This window comes from Pelobates fuscus, chromosome 11 (genome assembly GCF_036172605.1).
Source record: "Pelobates fuscus isolate aPelFus1 chromosome 11, aPelFus1.pri, whole genome shotgun sequence".
In the NCBI taxonomy this organism is placed as follows: domain Eukaryota; kingdom Metazoa; phylum Chordata; class Amphibia; order Anura; family Pelobatidae; genus Pelobates; species Pelobates fuscus.
The window spans coordinates 108,520,304-108,540,430 of NC_086327.1; the positions used below are offsets into that span (position 1 = coordinate 108,520,304).

The 20,127-nt window shown below is 39.2% G+C and overlaps 1 protein-coding gene across 2 annotated transcripts in view; it reads right to left on the minus strand.

Annotated features, from left to right (window-relative positions):
- TMEM52 (transmembrane protein 52) overlaps positions 1–15,528 on the minus strand; it is a 205,309-nt gene extending 189,781 nt beyond the window's left edge. Inside the window, exons 1-5 of one of the 2 annotated variants that reach the window (XR_010086057.1) lie at positions 15,320–15,528; positions 12,172–12,215; positions 12,028–12,072; positions 7,136–7,305; positions 2,456–3,455 (exon numbers count right to left, since the gene is read on the minus strand). Coding sequence is in view for 1 of the 2 variants with exons in the window: in XM_063436689.1 (XP_063292759.1) it covers positions 3,157–3,455; positions 7,136–7,305; positions 12,028–12,072; positions 12,172–12,215; positions 15,320–15,376 (615 nt within the window). In the remaining variant the exon portion in view is untranslated. Of the gene's footprint in view, positions 1–1,852; positions 3,456–7,135; positions 7,306–12,027; positions 12,073–12,171; positions 12,216–15,319 lie in introns of those variants that run through there. The other variant, XM_063436689.1, reaches the window with a different exon arrangement.
- Between the last annotated feature and the right edge of the window lie 4,599 nt (positions 15,529–20,127).

The following is a 20,127-nucleotide window of genomic DNA, read 5'->3' on the forward strand; positions in this document are numbered from 1 at the left end:
TTGAATCAATGAATATCTATGAGGAAAGTTCAGTGTCTGCATGCAGAGGGAGGAGACACTGAATGTTTGGATGCATTTTAGGATGCCATGACCCAGGAAGGATCTCGAACAGCTATCTAAGGAGTGGCCAGTGAAGATATCACTAGGCTGTAATGTAAACACTGCATTTTCTCTGAAAAGAGTGTTGACAGCAAAAAGCCTGAAGGTAATGATTCTACTTACCAAAACAAATCCAATAAGCTGTAGTTGTTCTGGTGAATATAGTATCCCTTTAAGTGGGGGACTTTCATTTTCAGTTTTATCCTTCGATTTTCCATATTCCATCCAAACTCACAAGATGATACGAGCTCCCTGGATGCCAAGTACTCCACCCTCACCCCCATTGGCCAAGAGTCTCCATTTCCATACTTTACTCTTGGGCTAACTGTATCCTCCCGCTGGCCAAGAACACCAGATGCTGCCGCCCTAGAAGCAGGTAAGTGGTCAAACTGTACTAAGATGCTGGACTACAGTGTTCCTCCTGCCACCCTTATCCCTACAGTGGGCGAGTGCTCCTTTAGCAGCATTATTTTCTTCAAACAAATCTAATTTTTCAAAGATCCATTTTACCAAGTTGGGATACCATTCAGTGGATAGTGAATGCAGTAAACAAAGGGATTTTAACAGAAGTAAGGACAATTGAGCAGAAATTGGAAGAAAAAAATAAAAATTAATCAAAATTTGCAAAAGTTTGAAGTGTAGTATATAGGTTCAAGTTCAGCTTTTTGGCCTTAAATGCATCATTAACAGTTCACACTAGTTAATAACCAGATGTGTTTAGTAAATACCAAATGAATAATGGACTTCGCACCTGTTGCTAGGAGGAGATCTTTGATATATATTTTGGGAGAAAAAGTGAAAGTGCTAAATGAATTGCAAGCTCAAAATACCAGTTACAATCTGACAGTCTGAGACACTAGAGTCTTTGTTTTGAGATCATTTTACACATTCCAGAAATATTTAAGATGCACATCTATACACATGTCAGATTAAAAAGAGAATGGGGTATTGTATGTAGGTCTAAGAAAACATCTTCATTGTCAAATCACATCTTTCAACAGAATTCAGGCTCAAGTGTGACAGCACAATGCCCAAATACAAATATCAGTTTAGACATTTTAAACCTCTACATTTGGTAAAGCCAGAAAACAAAACAAAACACAAAACAAACACGAGACCGAACAGTTTGGAGTATTAACTTTTTTTATTATTTGTATTTGGCTTTCCTGACCACCTGTGTTAATTAAAAATATATATTTTACACAATACATATTGCAATTACAGAGCTATAACATTAATACATTAAGCCTTTACTCTACCTTCCTATACATTTCCAAAATATATATATACAGTGAGTTCTCAATAACAGAATTATTTTAATAGAAGTATTTCCGTTACATAGCAACGAGCTCCTCACACCAGCAATTTGCTAGAAGATGAATCCTTCTCCAAGAAGGATATAAATAGGGAGGAACATTAAGTAGATGGAATGTATAGTGAAATCTATGGACTCCCCTTACCTGCCCTCAATGTATTATGCTAGCTGGGATCTTATTAAAAAAAATCGTAAAAATACGTTTTACCAAGGCTTCCATTAGGTTAGATGAAATGCCTTAACCTCTGAAAGACCAGTTATGGTAAAATTCCAAACAAACCAGCCTATCCGATTAACAAAATTACTAAACAGAATAAAGACAAAAACATGGTTTCAGAGCTGGTGCAATTTGTGAATTACAAGTGAATTGACGTGCCCATGTTGTCAGATGTCAACCAGTGGAGTTGTACTTAGCAGGGAGGGGGGGGGGGGGGGGGGGGGGGGGAGAGGAGTGGTATTTAAATTGCAGATCTTTTTTACATCAGTGTAAAACTAAAAAAAAAAATCCATGATCAAATTTAAAAATGCTTTGCAAAAGTGCTAAAGGACAATAGTAAGATATATTTTTCTAAAACAAGTTTATCATTGATATTAAAGATACATTTATTTTAGAGGCCACATTTTGGAACATGCTTGGCTTTTCCAGACACTGTTCTAGCAGAATATCAGCAAATATTCAGGTGACCGATAGTATGTTAAAGGAATTCTATAGTGCCAGGAACACAAGGCCGCTTTTCTGGCACTATAGGTGTCTACAGTGACCCCTTCCTGCGTTACCTGAATCCAGCGCAGATGTCCCTTGGTGCTGGGTTAGCCACCGGGGAGACCCAATGCACATATGCGGCGCTCGCATTAGGATTTCCCTGGAGGAAAAAAAAAAATTTGACAGTGGAGGTCCTCATGCAGAGCGCGAGGACGTCCAGCGTCAGATACCAGACCAAAGGTCTGTTTCAATTCAGGAAGCCCTCTAGTGGCTGTCTGGTAGACAGCCACTGAGGGCAGATTTAGAGCTGCAATGTTAACATTGCAGTTCTCTGGAACTGCAATGTTTTACATTGCAGCACTAAATGCAAGAGGGACATCACCCAGACCACTTCAATGAGCTGAAGTGATCTGGGTGCCTACAGTGTCTATTTAAGCCTGATATCATCCAAGATTGTCTCAGAAACAGATTAATCTGACTTCCCACAAGAACCACAACAGAGAGGATAGCCACATAATACGGGAGTTGTGGGAGGTCACTGTCAGCATTGGTTTAGGCTGCTTCCCCTACATAGGTGACAGACCTAGCCAACTGATCTATTCCAGTGTCCCATCTGTCAGGATTCTATAAAACGACACAAAAGCAAGACATAGGGGCGTTCCAGTAACTTTGGGGGAAATAAAGGAAATATGAGGGATTCTTCATTTACCTAATGAAGAATTCCTCCCATTTTCTTTGATTGAGACAGAGCTGTTGGTCAGCCCAGAATTTCCATAGAGACACCATGTCTGCATGGAGTATACAAAAGCATTAATAGGTTCTGCTGCATGACAAAAAAAACAAACAAAAAAAAAAAAACCAACAACAAAACCACCCAACTAGTATATCCACTAGGAAGGTCACGCTTTGTATGTATCATTTAGCAAAGGCATTGTTTGGATCTTAACCTGTAGCAACTGTAGCAGAACATGATCCTTGTTGATAGCATGCAATGCTTGGTACAAACAGGTCTTGAATCTATACTTAGCTAGAACTGTAACTAGCTCAGGGTAACTGCAGACTCCTCATAGTTGGGTGGTGATTCAGTGTCATTTGATATGGTTTGCTCCCCCAAACGATGATCGAGCTCTTCCTCAGTACCTTCTTGCTCAGTAATGTCTTCAAGTTTTGGGACAGCCACGGATGTTCCAACTTCACCAGTGGGTTTGGCCATTTTTACAGCTTCTTCGTACGCTGGAGGTAATTCCATGGCATAAAGACTGTAAGCAGGAGGGGACATTGCGCTTCGATCGGGGTCACCAAATGCAAACATATGTGGATACTGCACAGAGCTGTATGCTGAGGGGAGAGGAAAAGAAATATACAATTAAAAAATGCATTAACGTGTCTTACAAATAAATAATGATAAAAATTAAAAAAAAAAAGTTAAGAGGAAGGTTTAACAGCAGCACATTATACAAGATTAGAGAGGATACTGTTGCGGTGCTGAAATCACAGGAAGCATGCTTAGGGGGAAACTAGCACTTTTCTAGAAATTATATAATTGAACAAAACATTTAAAGAAAAACACAAACCTATAACTTGTATTATCCCCCCCATGTGATTGTGACGCTCAACCCGAGAAAGTTTCAGTTATCAGTTTTTCTCTAAAGCTTGGACAAATCCATTGCTAATGGAACACGCCAGGTTAACTGGGAGTTTAATTGAACACCTGTGTAAGTTGTTATACTTTATAAACATCAATAGTGAACATTAACCCCTTAACACCGCAGCCAAATGTACAAGTTGTGAACGAAACAAAACAAAACCTGGCATTTGCGCTATATGTCTGTCCAACCGTAATTCACCTCTTTCATATTAAATGCACCCCCCTTATTATATATCATTTTATTCAGGGGAAACAGGGCATTCATTTAATATCAAATATTTAGCTATGGAACATAATTTAATATGAAAAAAATGGGACAAAATACGATTATTTTAGATTTTTTTCGTTCTACATGACATTTTAACTGTCAATGTCATAATACTGTTTGCTTTTACTGCAATAAAATACACATATTTGTATTCAGCAAAGTCTCACGTGTAAAACAGTACCCCCTATGTACAGGTTTTATGGTGTTTTGGGAAGTTACAGGGTCAAATATAGCGTGTTACATTTGAAATTGAAGTTCGCCAGATTGGTTACGTTGCCTTTGAGACTGTATAGTAGCCCAGGAAATAAATTTACACCCATAATGGCATACCATTTGCAATAGTAGACGACCCAAGGTATTGCAAATAAGCGATGTCCAGTCTTTTTTAGTAGCCATTTGGTCACAAACACTGGCCAAAGTTAGCGTTCGTATTTGTGTGTGAAAAATGCAAAAAACGCCAATTTTGGCCAGTGTTTGTGACTAAGTGGCTACTAAAAAAGACTGGACATACCCCATTTGCAATACCTTTGGTTGTCTACTATTGCAAATGGTATGCCATCATAGGGGTAATTTTCATTCTTGGGCTACCATAGGGTCATAAAGGCAACGTAAGCAATCTGGCGAATTTTAATGTGAAAAAAATTAAACACAAGCCTTATATTTGACGCTGTAATTTTTTAAAACACCATAAAACCTGTACATGAGGGGTACTGTTGTACTCAGGAGACTTCGCTGAACACAAATATGTGTTTCAAAACAGTAAAAAGTATTGCAGCAATAATATCGTCCTTGTAAGTGCTGTTTGTGCGTGAAAAATGCAAAACACTTCACTTTTACTGGCGATATCATGGTTGTAATACATTTTACTGTTTTGAAACACTAATATTTGTGTTCAGCGAAGTCTCCCGAGTAAAACAGTACCCCCCATGTACAGGTTTTATGGTGTCTTGGAAAGTTATAGGGTTAAATATAGTGCTAGCAAATTAAATTCCCTATACTTTCGGCATGGGTGGTCAGGCAGGTCCCGCTAATTGTAATTAATTAGGATACCTAATTATGTAAAATTATTACATAAATATATGTGTAGAATTAATATATGTATATATATATATATATATATATATATATATATATATATATACACATATGTGTATATATACGTATATATATATATTTTTTTTTATATAGGTATATATATAGTGATATATACGTATATAGATATATATATTATTTCGTTCTACGTGTATTTTAATATAAATATATATATATTAATATCACAATACAGTTAGAACGAAATAAAACACATCTATATATTTTTTAATATTTTATTTGTAATTATTTATTTTATTTTATTACGTATTTACATTTTTTTTTTTTTTATATTATTTATAAATATATATATATATATATATATATATATATATATATATAACAATAATTATATATATATTTAATCAGTATCAGTCTACGTGTAATTTGATATTAATATATATATATTAATATTAAAATACACCTAGACGGTGTATGTATGTATATATATATATATATATATATATATATATATATATATATATATATATATATATATATATATATATATATATATATAATCTAAGTATAAATTTTTTTTTTTTACACTTTTAACATTATTTTTATTTTATTTTCAGCCAGCAGGGGGACCAACTGTCATTACAGTTGGTCCCCCTGCTGGCAATGCCTGAGCCAGCTATCCCGGCCATGTGATTGTGAGGTCCTCGCAAGGACCTCACTCTCACATGACCGGGAGGCACCGGAGGAGGAAGATGTGCCGCAGGGGGGCTCCCTGGGAGTCCCCCCCAACCGCGATCGCCGGCGTGGGACCGCCGGCGACCGGGTAAGTTACTAAAAACCGGAGGGCGTACTATTACGTCCGGCGGCGTTTAGAGCCGCTTTTAAAAGGACGTAATAGTACGCCCTCCGGACTTAAGGGGTTAAAAACATAATTATTGGCATTTATATAGCGCCAGCTTATTCCGCAGCGCTTTACATTAAAAGGGGAATTTACCAAATGAGACAATAACGAAATGTTACAGGAACAATAGGTAGATGAGGACCCTGCTCAAACGAGCTTACAGTCAGTCATTCTAGTTTAACCTTTATCACAGGTACATAAGCTGGCAATACTACCAGTTTAAGAGCCTGGAGTCTGTATGTGCTGCATTTCACTTTGACTCCACGTCACTGGGGCATGATTAGAAAGAACAAGAGTTATGGGCTTGCCAATGGCAATTCTGTGCATATTTATTATCAGTTTCATTAATTTGCTGAAAGCGATTAGCTGATACTCTCAGCCAACCGAGTGGCAGGGTTGGCATATGGCTTCTGCAGAAGCTGGATGTGGTTAAAGGGACACTATAGGCACCCAAATCACTGTGGGTCATTGAAGTGGTCTGGATGCAGTGTACGCCAGTTTAATCCTGCAATTGTAATTATTGCAGTTCTTGAGAAACTGCATAACTACCTTGCAGGGTTTACTCCACCTCTAGTGGCTGCCTACCAGACAGACACTAGAGGTGCTTCCGTGTCATTAGGCTGGCACCGGACGTCACACTTTTCATGAGAACATACAGTGTCGGCTAAAACCCCCATAGGAAAGCATTGATCCAATGCCTTCCGATGAGGTAGTCCTAAAGCATTTCAAGAGACAGTTAGCCATCACTAATACAATATTTATTTGTATTATAAACTTTTCAAGCACTATTGCCCCTAGAGCTCACTGCAGTGATTATGGTGCCAGGAGCACCCTGCTTTATCCCATTTTAAGTAGCGAAATGGTTTTAGAACAATCTGACTTACCAAATGTCTGAGATGCAGTTTCCCACCCCCACTAACTCAGCGGAAGCTCCTGATTGCAATGTAGCAGTATATCATTGGCTAATCACTCTCTGCACTGCTGGGCTTAGTTCAGGCAGAGTTTCTAACTGGGGTAATGGAGCAGGGACCAGCACCCAAAAAACCCTAGCTAAGAAGTCAAACCATTCCAAAACGGTTTGTGGTTGTGGTGCCTACGGCGTTGCTCTGATGGGTATATTTAGAGCAATTACAAGTCACCGGATTACTTACAGGTAACAGTGCTGTGGATTGTGCTCTCATTATCCATGGCGATAACAGTTACTTCATAAGGGTGAGTAGGAATTGCCTGGACAGGAGGCTTTTTCTTCAAGCAACAGAACTTTATGCAACTGGCAGTGGTCCCACACAGGAGAACAAGAAAGATTGTAACCAGAATCAGCCTGCAGAGAGGAAGAAAGGAGGACGTCAGTGGTTTGTGAGTTTATATAAACAGACAGAAAAAAATGGTTCCCAGTGAGAGACTAGCCGGTCACAGACAGGCTCTGTATGCAATGCCTTTTCATGTAAGCGTCATTTGAAATAACAGAACAAATGCACTGGACCATTCTAACTTCTGTTTGGCTGCATGACACTAGATAACATCTGGCAGAGAAGGACAGAAGGTTACAGTGTCGTTACTACCGTCCAAAAAAAGTCAGCAACAACCCCCAAACTAAAGGATTAGCCGTGTTGGTATTCGGATTACAGAGGGCCCAATTTACATACAGCTATAACAAAATTTGTACAAGGAAGTTATACAGTTACAAAAAAACAAAACACAGACGTTAAACTATTGAGCAGATCCATGTCAAATCTATTTTAAACATGGTTTGTGTAATATGTACTAATAGAATTGCTATTGGGGTGCAGTTAAATGTAGGAGTAAAAATTTTGCATGTCGACAAGACATGACTTCAACCAATTTCCAAGTATTACGAGTTTTACTGTACACTTAAAAGAGCAGAGCAAGGTGTAGGTTAAAAAAACAAACAAACAAACAAAACACAAAACAAAAAACACAACACCTTTTGAATGTCAGTTTCAGGAGAAAAATAAAAGACTGACCTTAAATTATATAAAAATAGCTGATCTGTAGAAGTCGGATCAGTAAAAAAAAAAAGTTTCCAAGGTAAAATCTAATGTACAGCATGTCTGTGTAATTATAAAATAAATAAAATGAGCGGTGACACATGCACTTAAGGGATATTTAAAAACACAAATCTGTGAAAATTTTATATACTACATTCACCACATTACTGAATCTAAAAGCAAAAAACATCTGGTCTTTAAGTACAGATCTAGATCTATCTCCTTACAGACAAGGTCTACTTGAAGTAATTAAGAAATGTGTCTGCAAGTTTGGATTTTGAATTAGACTTTAGAAGGGGGGATGATTTATCAAGGTAGTACAGGTGCTATTTTGGGTGCAAACAAATACATGTAAATACATTATTAAATAAATGCCAGTTAGAGGGAAAATAGCTCCTTTTTAGACTTCGATAGATCTCCCTTGTACATCCAGAAGCCAGGAGTGAAGTGAATGGGTTTCTGTTCATTCTTTTAGAAACATCCCAACTACTTTACATTTGACTAATTTTGCCTTAAATGTGAAATTCACTTTGAATTCTCACCTTACAGAATACACCAGTAAAATGCAAGACTGAAGCTGTCCGCAGCTCCATCACAAATTTACGGTTATTTTTATATATGACATGCCAATGACTCTTAACGGTGCTGAGAAACAAGGATCACTTGTTATTTCCGCTTTGGTATAGCTTGTCCTTTAATTTGATCTCCTTACATTATGCATGCGCTGGCCTCGTGCTAGTGTACAGAGTTTGGCAACACTTTGCAATTTCTCGTCCAAGTCGGAGTGTCTGATTTCTCTTCTTGCAAGTTAAGTTCTGTCTACTCCACATTAAACAAATTTCACACTCAAATGTTCGATAACTTGATGTTGTAGGCCTACAACTCCAATGATGCTTCCAAAACCAAACCATAGGAGTTAGTTTTATAGGAGTTGGGGGAATCTGAACTTTGCCTACCTCCTGTGCCAGAATTTATACCATTATGGGGTGTGGGACACAGACATACCAAAAACCATCTACCACCTCTACAGTTTGGATTAACAAGCGGCATCTTAAAATAAAGGAACCAATCAAATGTTGCATGGCTAAATAGGTACAATAAGTGCACATTAAACTCTGGTGACAGGAGACAATATTTGTGGTGCTTTGACCAGCGCTGGATTCCAGGTAAATATTTATTTCCCCCCCCCCCTTTTTACAGGTTTCTAAGGGGGGTGGCAACTTAAGTACAAATGCCCACATGGGTATGCTAAATCAAAAAAATTATTTCAACTACAAGTGTTAAAGTAAAAAGCGTAAAAACACCTTATGCAATATATAAAAAAAAAACACCAGTGGTTAAAAGGGGGCAATTCTGAAAAAAGGTGGCCCTATAAAATAGTAGATGCTTATTCAGAAGATCCGGGGAATCTTCTAAATATACAACCTACAAAAGAAATAAAAATAAATAAATAAATAAAAAAATAAAAAAATCCAGAAAGGACCAAAAAATTAGATTTCTAGAATAGAATAATATAAGGAAATCTTTAACTACTCATTCAGTGCCTGTACACCAATCGTTGCTCTGGTTTTAATCCAGGGAATTTTTTTTGTATAGGTATAGATTAAATTACGTTAGATGAAAGGGGGCGGGGGGGAGGTGATTTAGTGTTAAAGTTAACACAGAGAGAGTGTTTCTGGATTTATACTCAAGACCATGCAGGCTGATGGTCTTAATGTTGATATGATTTTATTTTTATTTTAAGAAAGTTTTAGGTCTAGGACCCCCTTTTTAAAACCTGTTTCATGTATGTTACATTTTCTTATTTATGGACTTTGAGAATTGACTTTCGAGTGGATTTAAACTTAAATGAAGATTGAACGCATATGCTTTCCACTGCAGAATAGAAAGACGTCTGCCACCTTGGACGTTTTGAAACCAGAAGGATTCACAATGAGGCATGACCCGCAAATGAGGATTGACATCAGGTGGACCAGCTCCGTCCAGATTGGCTGTGAGGCAATTTGGGAGGCGCAGAACAGGGTTTTTAAACCCAGGACTTTGTAGAATTGTCAGACACACCCTGAATACCCCCGCTTATAGACGAAACACGTAGGGTGAAAGAACAGTTTTTTCTGTGTTTTACTGATTGCCTTCACAACAGATTTCTGGGTCCTGGAGGTTGTATCCAGAATTCTCTTCTGAGAGTTAAGAAACTGATGGGCTTTTACTTTTTAATTATCGTGTGAGTGCATAAAATAAAGTGTTCTTTTTGGTGTTATACAGTGTTGCACTATGTTTTGTTTCTTCTCTCCTAACAATCACAGAAGTTGGAAAGTAGAAGAGAAAGAAGAAGTTCTACCGATCACTTCATATTCTGCCTGCTTTAACCCCTTAAGGACCAAACTTCTGGAATAAAAATAGTATTACGTAACTCTCTCCCCCCCCCCTCTCTTCAATAGGCATCAGTTTTGAGCAATACCATACATTGAAATTATGGCCAATCTTCAGATCAACGTAATCTTCCTGTAAACGGTTACACATAAGAACTTTGCACCAATTGCAACTTACAGATTACCTACAATTAGCCTATATGGGGAGTGGGTGGTGAGGAAATGCACAACAATCAAATCCTGACATTTAACAGGAAATTCATAATTAGGTAAACGATAAGCAGAAATGGCCTCCTAAAGAGGATATAGGTAAGTGACAAAGTCTAGGTATTTGTTACCAGTACAGAACATATGCCGACATAAATTACTTCCTCATTCATATCAGAAACATTAACTTTTACACACATGGATTAATGTATATAGATCACTACCAACAGATGTGCAAATCTCCAAAGCACATGAAGGTTAAATGTAAGGACTAAGATGTTGCTTTTCAGGAGGAATGCCTTACTGTAAGCCTTAGAAACAGTACATAATATACAAGGATAGAGATACATGTATGTCAAACACTTCCACTACAGCGTGCTATAGTGGTTATGGTACCACGACTGTTCCTTTAATGTGCATGGCAAGCAGTTTATCCATTTAGCTACTGGATTGCTGCTTATATAACAATTTAACCCCCCCCCCCCCCCCCCTAATCCCGACCCCCATTTTGGCACTATTTGAAAAAAAAAAAAAAAAAATGCAAAAGTTAGTTATTAGTTATCCTAACTAATAAGTAAACCAGTTCACATCTGGTGTCTTTTCCTACTATTAGTTTTTAAAGCCCAAGTGAAAGAAACCTTCCTGTAAAGTGATGGTGAATGTAGTAGTTTGTCTCCTTTTGGAGAACACCTCCAATTCTATGCTAAAGTACAGCAGGGAATATTAAATTATTCGCAAGACTACAACATGAATACTTGCAGAAAAAAAAAAAAAGAGGCAGAGACGCATTTGAATTGTAGGCAGTCAGATTAGGTCTAGTATTTAAAAACGCACCCTGTCATGGAGGGAGCCTGAATGCCGGAGTAGTCCAAACATGTGGCAGATTGTGTTCATGTGATACACTGGTGGTGTCAGTTCTGATAAATGACAGGAGTTTATTTTTGGCTCAGCTTTTAATAGTACATGGGGGGGATAGCCAGCAAGCAGATGGCAAAATAAAGGCAAAAAGCAATGAACAGAGGCCAAAGAGGCTGAGCAAACACTCATGCTTTTAACAAAATAAACTCAACTTCTCAAATGCTTTCAGTTTGCAAGTGAAGAGATCGGCACCTATGCTACCTCACTGTTGAATAGGAAGCCAATATATTTAAGATTTTATTTACTAAAAAAAAAAATTGGTGAAATTTTTTTTTATAAATATAAAAAGTACATACCGTACTTTGAAAGTGCAAATATATATTCTACAGTGCTATACAACAGAGGTAGACCTGCCCATATCAGAACAGATTTCAAATAAAATATGTTTTATAAATACTCAAACACAGAGTAGGCGATCTTGGCTCAGACAGCCCATTACATTACAAATATTGCTGGGCATTGTGACAAAATAAATAAAATTAAAATAAAATAGTAATGCTCTATAGCACAATATTACAGGCACAGAATGGGACTTACCAAACATACCACAAGTTGACCCAATTAGTTGATGGGGGGCAATTTCTGAAATAGATAAAAAACCATTAAAGTCAGCATTCCGTTACACTCTACAATGAAATGTGAAGTGGAAGAAAATAATAAAATTATAACAAAAATACGTACTGAGAGTCTTTACAGTCATCGTGATCAGCCAGGGTTACAGAAATCTAAAAAAAAAAAAAAAAAACCTTTATAAATTGTTATGAATACACACACCACTGTAGGTGTGGGGTCTATGGCTTATCGATAAAGAAACAGAGGAAAATTATTTGGCTGGATCTGTATTAATTTGGTTTCAAACCATAAGTTCAACTCTTGAAAGCCAACCTGACCTCGTCACTAAATATAAACTGAGCAGCTGGGTAAGTTGATGCAGTTTGAAGGGCTACATAGCTCCCTCCAATTCAATAACCACGGAGCTTTGAAATGTTGCAAGTACTGTATGCAAGAACCTTTTTGTAAGGAAACCAAAGAACCCTCCCCCTGTTAATCACCTTTATGTAAAGGGAACCTATAGAGCCCAAAAATAAATCATTATTTCAGGGTTATTCACTAAAGTAAAAAATTCAAAGCATATGTCAAATTTTAGGCTAAAGTAGCCAATCCAGACACATACCTGATTTAGAGAATTTGTCCAATTCAGATATTTTGACCTGAAATTTTAAAGGACCACTATAGTGCCAGGAAAACAAACTCGTTTTTCTGGCACTATATAGTCCTTAGGTCCCCCCCCCTCCCGCTGGGCTGAAGGGGTTAAAACCCCTTCAGCCACTTGCCTTAATCCAGCACCGGGCTCCCTCGGCGCTGGTGACCTCTCCTCCCCCTCTGACGTCCGCTCAGTGGAGCCGAATGCGCGGCCAGAGCTGCGCGCACATTCAAACCGCCCATAGGAAAGCATTACTCAATGCTTTCCTATGGACATTCTGCGTGCTCAATGCGAATTGTGCATCCAGCATCACGGAAGCGCCACTAGAGGCTGGATTAACCCTGAAACTGCTATGTTTACAGCTGCAGGGTTAAAACCTGGGGGACCTGGCACCCAGACCACTTCATTGAGCTGAAGTGGTCTGGGTGACTATAGTAGTCTTCTAAATTCTCACTTTAGTGCATAACCCTGTATAGGGCTCCCTCAGTTCACTCCCCTTTCAGTTTAATAAGGAGTGTTAGATTATAAAATTGTACTAGCCAAACTGCAAGCAAATGTATAGCCATTTCTATTTTAGTCTAGAACTCTGGGTAACCGCAGCAAATATGGTCATCTGATCGTCCACAAATGCAGAAATTGGCGCCCTAAAGTGTCTAGTTTGAGATTTAGAGAGCAGCATTGCTGAAGTCCATATCAGCATTTTTGGACTGCCGGACATGTGAATAACTACTGTACGGGTCATTACTGCTGGGCACCAGGGAAGTTCACAGGGCACCGATTAGGTTAACTCCAAAAAGGAAGCTTTTGGGTATTACATCTCAGTCGTGGCTTGTGCAACACTTTACATTAGGGCAGGGGTAGACAACCTCCGACATTTCAGATGGTATGGACTACGTCACCCCTAATTCTTTGCCAGCATTATGTCTGTAAGAGCATTTTGAGAGGTTTAGTACACAACATCAGGTCCAAAGAAGGTCTATCCATGCATTAGGATGTGCATCAAGATAACATTACCATCTAACCTTTACCTAAAAGGGCAACTTGGTCCTGTGCTAGATTGTGGCTGGGCACACGCCTTGGCATGCCTACTTTAGCAACTTCAAGGTTTTCTAAACATAGAAAAGTCTGTATGGTTAAAGAATTGTATAACCAAAACTTTTTAGCTGAAACAGTGACTTAAAATCCCTTAGAAGTGGTACGGCTCAACACGTTAAGTTTAAGGTGGTTTTAAATGCCCCAAGTTTTCTTCTTGTCTAAGGGCACCTGTGTTCCGCTTATCCCAAAGTTATTCTTCCAAGAACAAGGAGCGTTGATGGCTTACTAGCTGTGAGAACAACATGCCAGTAAAGGAGATATAGAATTATGCATCTACAACTGTTGAGAAGATGTTGCCATGTGGCAATTTTATGGTAATCCATATAGGAATTTAAAACCTGGATTTCTAGAATGATTGACAATTACATTTTTGCACATGAGATATTAAATAGATAGACTGAGCAAATACAAAATATAATATGGGGGGGTGGGGTGAGGGAAGGGAGTTTTAGATCTACGATATTGGAGAATTTACGGTTTGAGCCAGCACTCCTGTATTAGCATTACAAGTATCAGGTAAATAACGTTGGTTTCAACAGCTATCAACACGGTTTAATGACCTAAAACAGAACACCAATACACGTCATTATACACCATTAGCTCTAATGATGTGTACGCTTGTACAACACAACGAACATGATCTTGACACAGGGGAGGAACAAAGAAACAGGGGAATTAACAGAGGCCATGAATGTGCAGAATGAGGATGGCCTGCTCAAAGGATGTATGGGGCGTGGGTTGCATTAACCAACAGGATACAATTAATTTATGGTTTCTTAACCTTTTCTAGCAGGGGCCCAAATGATCTACAAAGCAGCCGCTCTGCGACCTACATTCCATTTGTAGAATTAGCTCAATGACCCCAATCTTCAACTGAAATAGAACAAGAGGGAAAAAATCTGCAAAACACCTTCATTAGTCACTTCCCAGTGCAGGGGTCTCCATTGCAGTGGGAGAAGCAAGAGCTGCAATAGGAAGCTGCCTGTGGCCTAAAGAATAGGGGGGGGATGCCTGTTCCACCACATGGGGACTACTAAAAATAGGATGGGGAACAGAATTTGGGGACCTTTGACCCTGGGGTAAGGCAGCACAACAGCAATCAAACACCGATTTACTTAATGCACTACACCCATCTGATGCTGCAGAACCTCTTCAACCCAGTTATGGTAAGGACTTCCATAAACCCCAATAAATGGATTTTGTCAAAAAAGAAGCTTCTATTAAACTAAAACTCCATAGACATTAAACAGCCAGGTACACACAGCTTGCTGCATTGACTATACAAGGTATAATGACCCCAAAGCAATGTGACAGCCAAGCTCCTGATCAATCACTATCAGCAGATGTCCTCCCCCCCATTGGACAGCCGGCAGCAGGTAACAGCTGTTCGAGGTTCTGATAGAACACGTGGAATCTTGGAACGCGGAGATCGGTAACATTGTAACAGGCTCAGCCTACGTGGGATTTGGAGGGGCTTCACGTGGCCACATTCCAGGCAGAGAACAAAAGGATCAGACAGCAGGATCTTACCAGGAGCTGCAGGCAGCCCAGGAGCAGGAGCCTTCCACAGGAGTGATCTGCCATCATGGCTCCTTGTTTCCTCTCCAAGCAGCCCTTGTCTCCAGATAGACCCAGCAGCACACAATCCTCGAGAGAGAGCAACGCTGCAGCACAGCCAACCACACACAAAGGAGCCCCACAAATTACAAATATGCAGAGCCTGCTGACATCACAAGGGTTTATAGCTGCTCTGCACGCCCATCCAGGGAGCCAGGCTGCCTGCTCCGCCCTGTCTGCATGCCTCTCCCCATCCCCTCCCTCTCCTCTATACTACATGGCAGGGAGAGGAAGGGAGGGGAGAGGGGCTGGGAGGTCTTGTGCTGGTTAATCACAGAATATTATGTCACAGCTACATTCACAGTGGTGACGTGACTCAGGTTATCAGAGTACAGACAGGAGCACTGCTAGATTTAAAAGAAAACCCCCATCAAACCCTGCTGGTGGAACACAAACATGATTATTTATTAAAGGGGCTCTCCAGACCCATATGTCACTTTAGCTTGCTGAAATGCTTTATGTGTAAAAAGTGTGAACTCTTTTTCAATAGAAATTGGCACGTTTAGAAATTAACTTGGTTCCACCCCTTAGGTTGTCAATCAGACAGCCAATCCTGTTACTTCCTGGTATCGTGAGCTTATTGGCGCTAAACTCAAGATTCAACTCTGTGATTGGACAGCCATAGAAGGTCTGGGCAGGGTTAGAAGGGGAGGGTTTGCAACAGCTTCTAATAAGAGAACTGTGACTTTTGCAAGCTATTTTTCGTTATACTCCTAATAAAAAAAATGCATAATTTAATTAAATGCATGTTTATTATCCCAATGAAAAAAATATATAATTAAATGGGTGCATGTTTTTTATTTGGGGTATTTCTACCAGTATGATATTTATTTATTTTGTATTTGGGCAGTGGAGTTCCCTTTCAAAGTGGGAATATTCAGAAATATATATAAATTATAATAAATTTCAGATTCTAAGCCAGTTATTTGTTCCGTTTGAATACTCACTTTGAGTCCCCTACATTTATCACTTTAGAGGTTGTCACTAAATACCAAACTGTAGTAAACTGAATACCTAATCGCAAAATGTATGTAAAAAGTGATGATTTGGAATAAAATTGCCAGATAAACAACAAACCCAGGATGGCTATTTTAGTTTGTAGTTAAATTTAGTTTTTCGACTCCAGAAACACAAGTATGCTACCAGGGTATTAAAGTGAAAACTGTTGGGAATTACAGGCACCAAAACAACTTTGAGGCCCACGGCACACTCTTACTTCAAGGGGTTCAACCATTCTCAAACGGTTTAAATTCAAAGATGGCTCCAGTGGCGATCTCCACTCTCTCCAGACGTCATCTTGCTTCTGACTTCAGTTTCAGGAAGCGTGGAGTGCTGACAGGCAGGGGTTCTGCTGATTGGCTGAGACTGGTTGCCTGATGCTCTAAGCCAATCAGTGACACCTCATTCATAAGACTGGCTTGGAAAGAAATGTACCTTTTCTAAGCCAGTTTTGTGAATGGGGTGTTACTGATTGGCTTAGAGCATCAGACGACCAGTCTCAGCCAATCAGCAGAACCCCTGCTTTGCGGCACTCCGTGCTTCCTAATACTGAAATTTCAGTAGCCGGATGCAGCCTGGGGGGGGGAGTGGAGATCGTCCATTCAAGAACAGTTTAACCCCTTGAGGTAATAGTATGCTCAGGGACCTTTTGGCACTATAACAACTTAATTTAGATTAAGTTGTTTTGGTGTCTGGAGAGTTCCTTTAAGGGCAAAATAGCTGTATTGGAAGAATTTTTCTAGTGAGCTGTGCTTCCAGGTTGGTTATTTTCAGAGCTGGCTCGTGCATAGGTCCTGATGGAGCCATTTTGTCCCCATGCTGTGTATCTGTCACACTCCTCCCACAGGCGTCACTTAAGGCAGGCAAGTGCCCCCCTGGGTTATTCCTTACCACCCAGATGCACCCCACCAATATTAATCTGCAGCCAGTGCTTCAGTTCGGAAGAGGTGGCACTCTCTGCAGCTTCACTGCATGTCTGGAGGGCACCATGTGAGCACATGCCAGAGAGGTTGGTTTAAGAGGCGAGCTGCCAGGCTGAAGCGAAAGCAGTAATTACACTGCTGCCCACCTACCACCCTTCCAGCATCCAGACACGATATGGACAGCCCGGCATGGCTTCTGACGAGCAGGATAGAGTAAGGGCACAGCATCCAAAAGGTGCTGCCCGTTGCCCTGTGCCCGGAAGAGGTCACCATGCTGTTTATTATAGACTGCTTGATGTGCCCCCGCCTGAGTATGTAAGGGAGAACTGCTTGCTATGTGTGTGTGTGTTTGTGTATGTATGTATTAGGCAGTGTGCGTCTATGTGTTAGGCACATTCCTTGGAACTCTGCCATGGAGCTCAGTCTGAAGGTGGTGGTGTGTGACAAACTCTAACCAATCAACGGCGACTGGGAAAATCCAGCATTTATCACCTAAGTGTTATCTACAACCAACCACAAACAGAGAGGTTACCATATCAATGCTAAGACGTTTGGCGAAATATACACCTAGCATATAAATAGTTTGTTCCAATATCAATCGGTCATCCTCTCATACACACCTAGCTATTTAATGCTCGTCAATCTCCTTGACCATTTTTCCACCTTGGTTCGCCACCTGATTACAAAATCCCTGATTCACTACACACTATTTGGCCTACTAAATAGATTTGTTTTATTCAGTTGACTAACATTGTTGGCTTGCATAATTTTGTGCATTTATTCTGTTTTGCTTTCTGTGTTTTCCTCTAGAATTGAGTTGGATAAATCAATACTGATTTACATTGTTGAACCAGCATTACCTACTCGATTTCACATATTCTAATCCAGACTCTAAATGGTCTCCAGGAAAACATTTTTTATTTTAAATAAATCCCATAATTCTTTTCACCTATCTTTTTACCTTGTGAGCACTAGGTTGATATTCCTTTGGATTGTTAACATTACAACGTCAGGAAATGATACATGGTGAAAAGTATGTGCAGGGGTTGTTTATCAAGAGTTAAATTAACACCTTGTTTGCAGATTGAATAATCCATTCTGTCAGACTGGAAAATATAAAACCAGTTTGGAAAGTCCCAAACAGTGCACCTATTTTCCCTAAACACCTTTTTTTGTCTAATTAAAGTTATTATTATATCTTCCAGCTCCAGATATTATTCTCTTTTGTGCTGATCTGTTTTTTGTTTTTTTAATTTGTGGTCAAGAACCAAGGCCGTGTTTTTCCCGACTACCTGATGCAAAGTCGGTTGAAGTGTGCTAGGAACTGATGGTTAGGTTAGGCCTGTCTATCAAGAGGGCCTAGCTAGGGAATAAGATAATAGAGTTTAAGGGTGTGGAGGGTGGGTTTTTGTCCAGGCCCTGAGGTACAGAAGACTGAGCAGTTTTCAAAACCTGTTTAACCCCTCCGAAGGCCTGTTTAACCCCTCACATCAATTTTTAAGGCCTGTTTAATATAAATGTTAAGGCCTATGGCCTTAACATTTATATTAAAGTTTTAAAAAATTACATCACAATTCAGTTCAGTTGAGGCACAGCCAGCCAGGCACACTTTATAAATGAGGAGGAGAACTAGAAACATTGTTTAATTTCTCTTCTGCTTCTGTATGTTTTATCTATGTCGACTAACAGGTCTAAAAGGACAGAGTTTCTATTAATGATTGGCAGGGAGCTAAGGCGGAGCTACAAGATATAGAATCATGGAGTCTACATTAATGGGGTTATTAACTAAATACCGGATTTGTCCCGATTAATAAAATCAGATAAAAATTACCAAATTCCGACCGCAATGTCAACTCTCATATTTTCTGAATATGAGCCCTAGTAAATATGCAGCAAATTCCCCAGATGCATTCCGTGTCCGGATTAAAATTGATACTTTCACATTCACAAGATTTACAAAGCACTAGTAAAAAAATTTTTTTTTTTAAATTGGAACCTAATTTGCATATTCATACATTATCATTCACTTGCCTTTTTGCAAGTGAATGACAATTTCAAGTATAGTTAAAAACCCTCTGTGATTAATTATGGGGCAAAAAAAAAGAAATTATTAAAAAAATATGGCTGCCCAGTCGCTAGTGTGAAACTGAAGCATGGCAGATGGTGACATAGGAAGGTTTTAAACCTCTGTTATAGTAGTATGAGTGTATAGTAGTATAGCTATTTTTGTAATATATTTTTTTCTATTTAATGTGGCAGCTGGCTAGCAAGCGCTGGCCAACCTCCACATAAACACAAATAACCCTCGCGCCTCCAAAGGTTTTTAAACTGTTTTTAACTGTTTGATCACTGATAGTGCTGCCAATGGGTAAATATTTTGGATTTTTTGTTAATCCAGGCCCAGATTTGAAGCATTCACACATTCAGCGTTGTTTGGTCTCGCTCAAATCGAGACATCATCAGGCCCTTTTGGAGTCTGAATTTACAAAATCTGGACATTGTTGAACAGTGTGATCAATGTCTGGATTTTGCAGTCCGACAAGTAAACATAATATTAAAGTGACAGTTCACCTTTTAAAAAGCAGCATCTCATATTCCATAAAATGTAGTTTGATTAGTTAAGGTAAAGCACTTCCATACCGTGCAGGTGCCATGGCAATATCTGTATGCTATGAATGACCTTGATGTGCTCAGAGGTTAAAGCGTCATAATAATTGTTCTCAGCTCTTAAGGCTAACTAGATTTTATGCTTGCTGTTATGGTGTTGTTATGCTGCTTAGAGCCCTCTGGTCCTGGTCC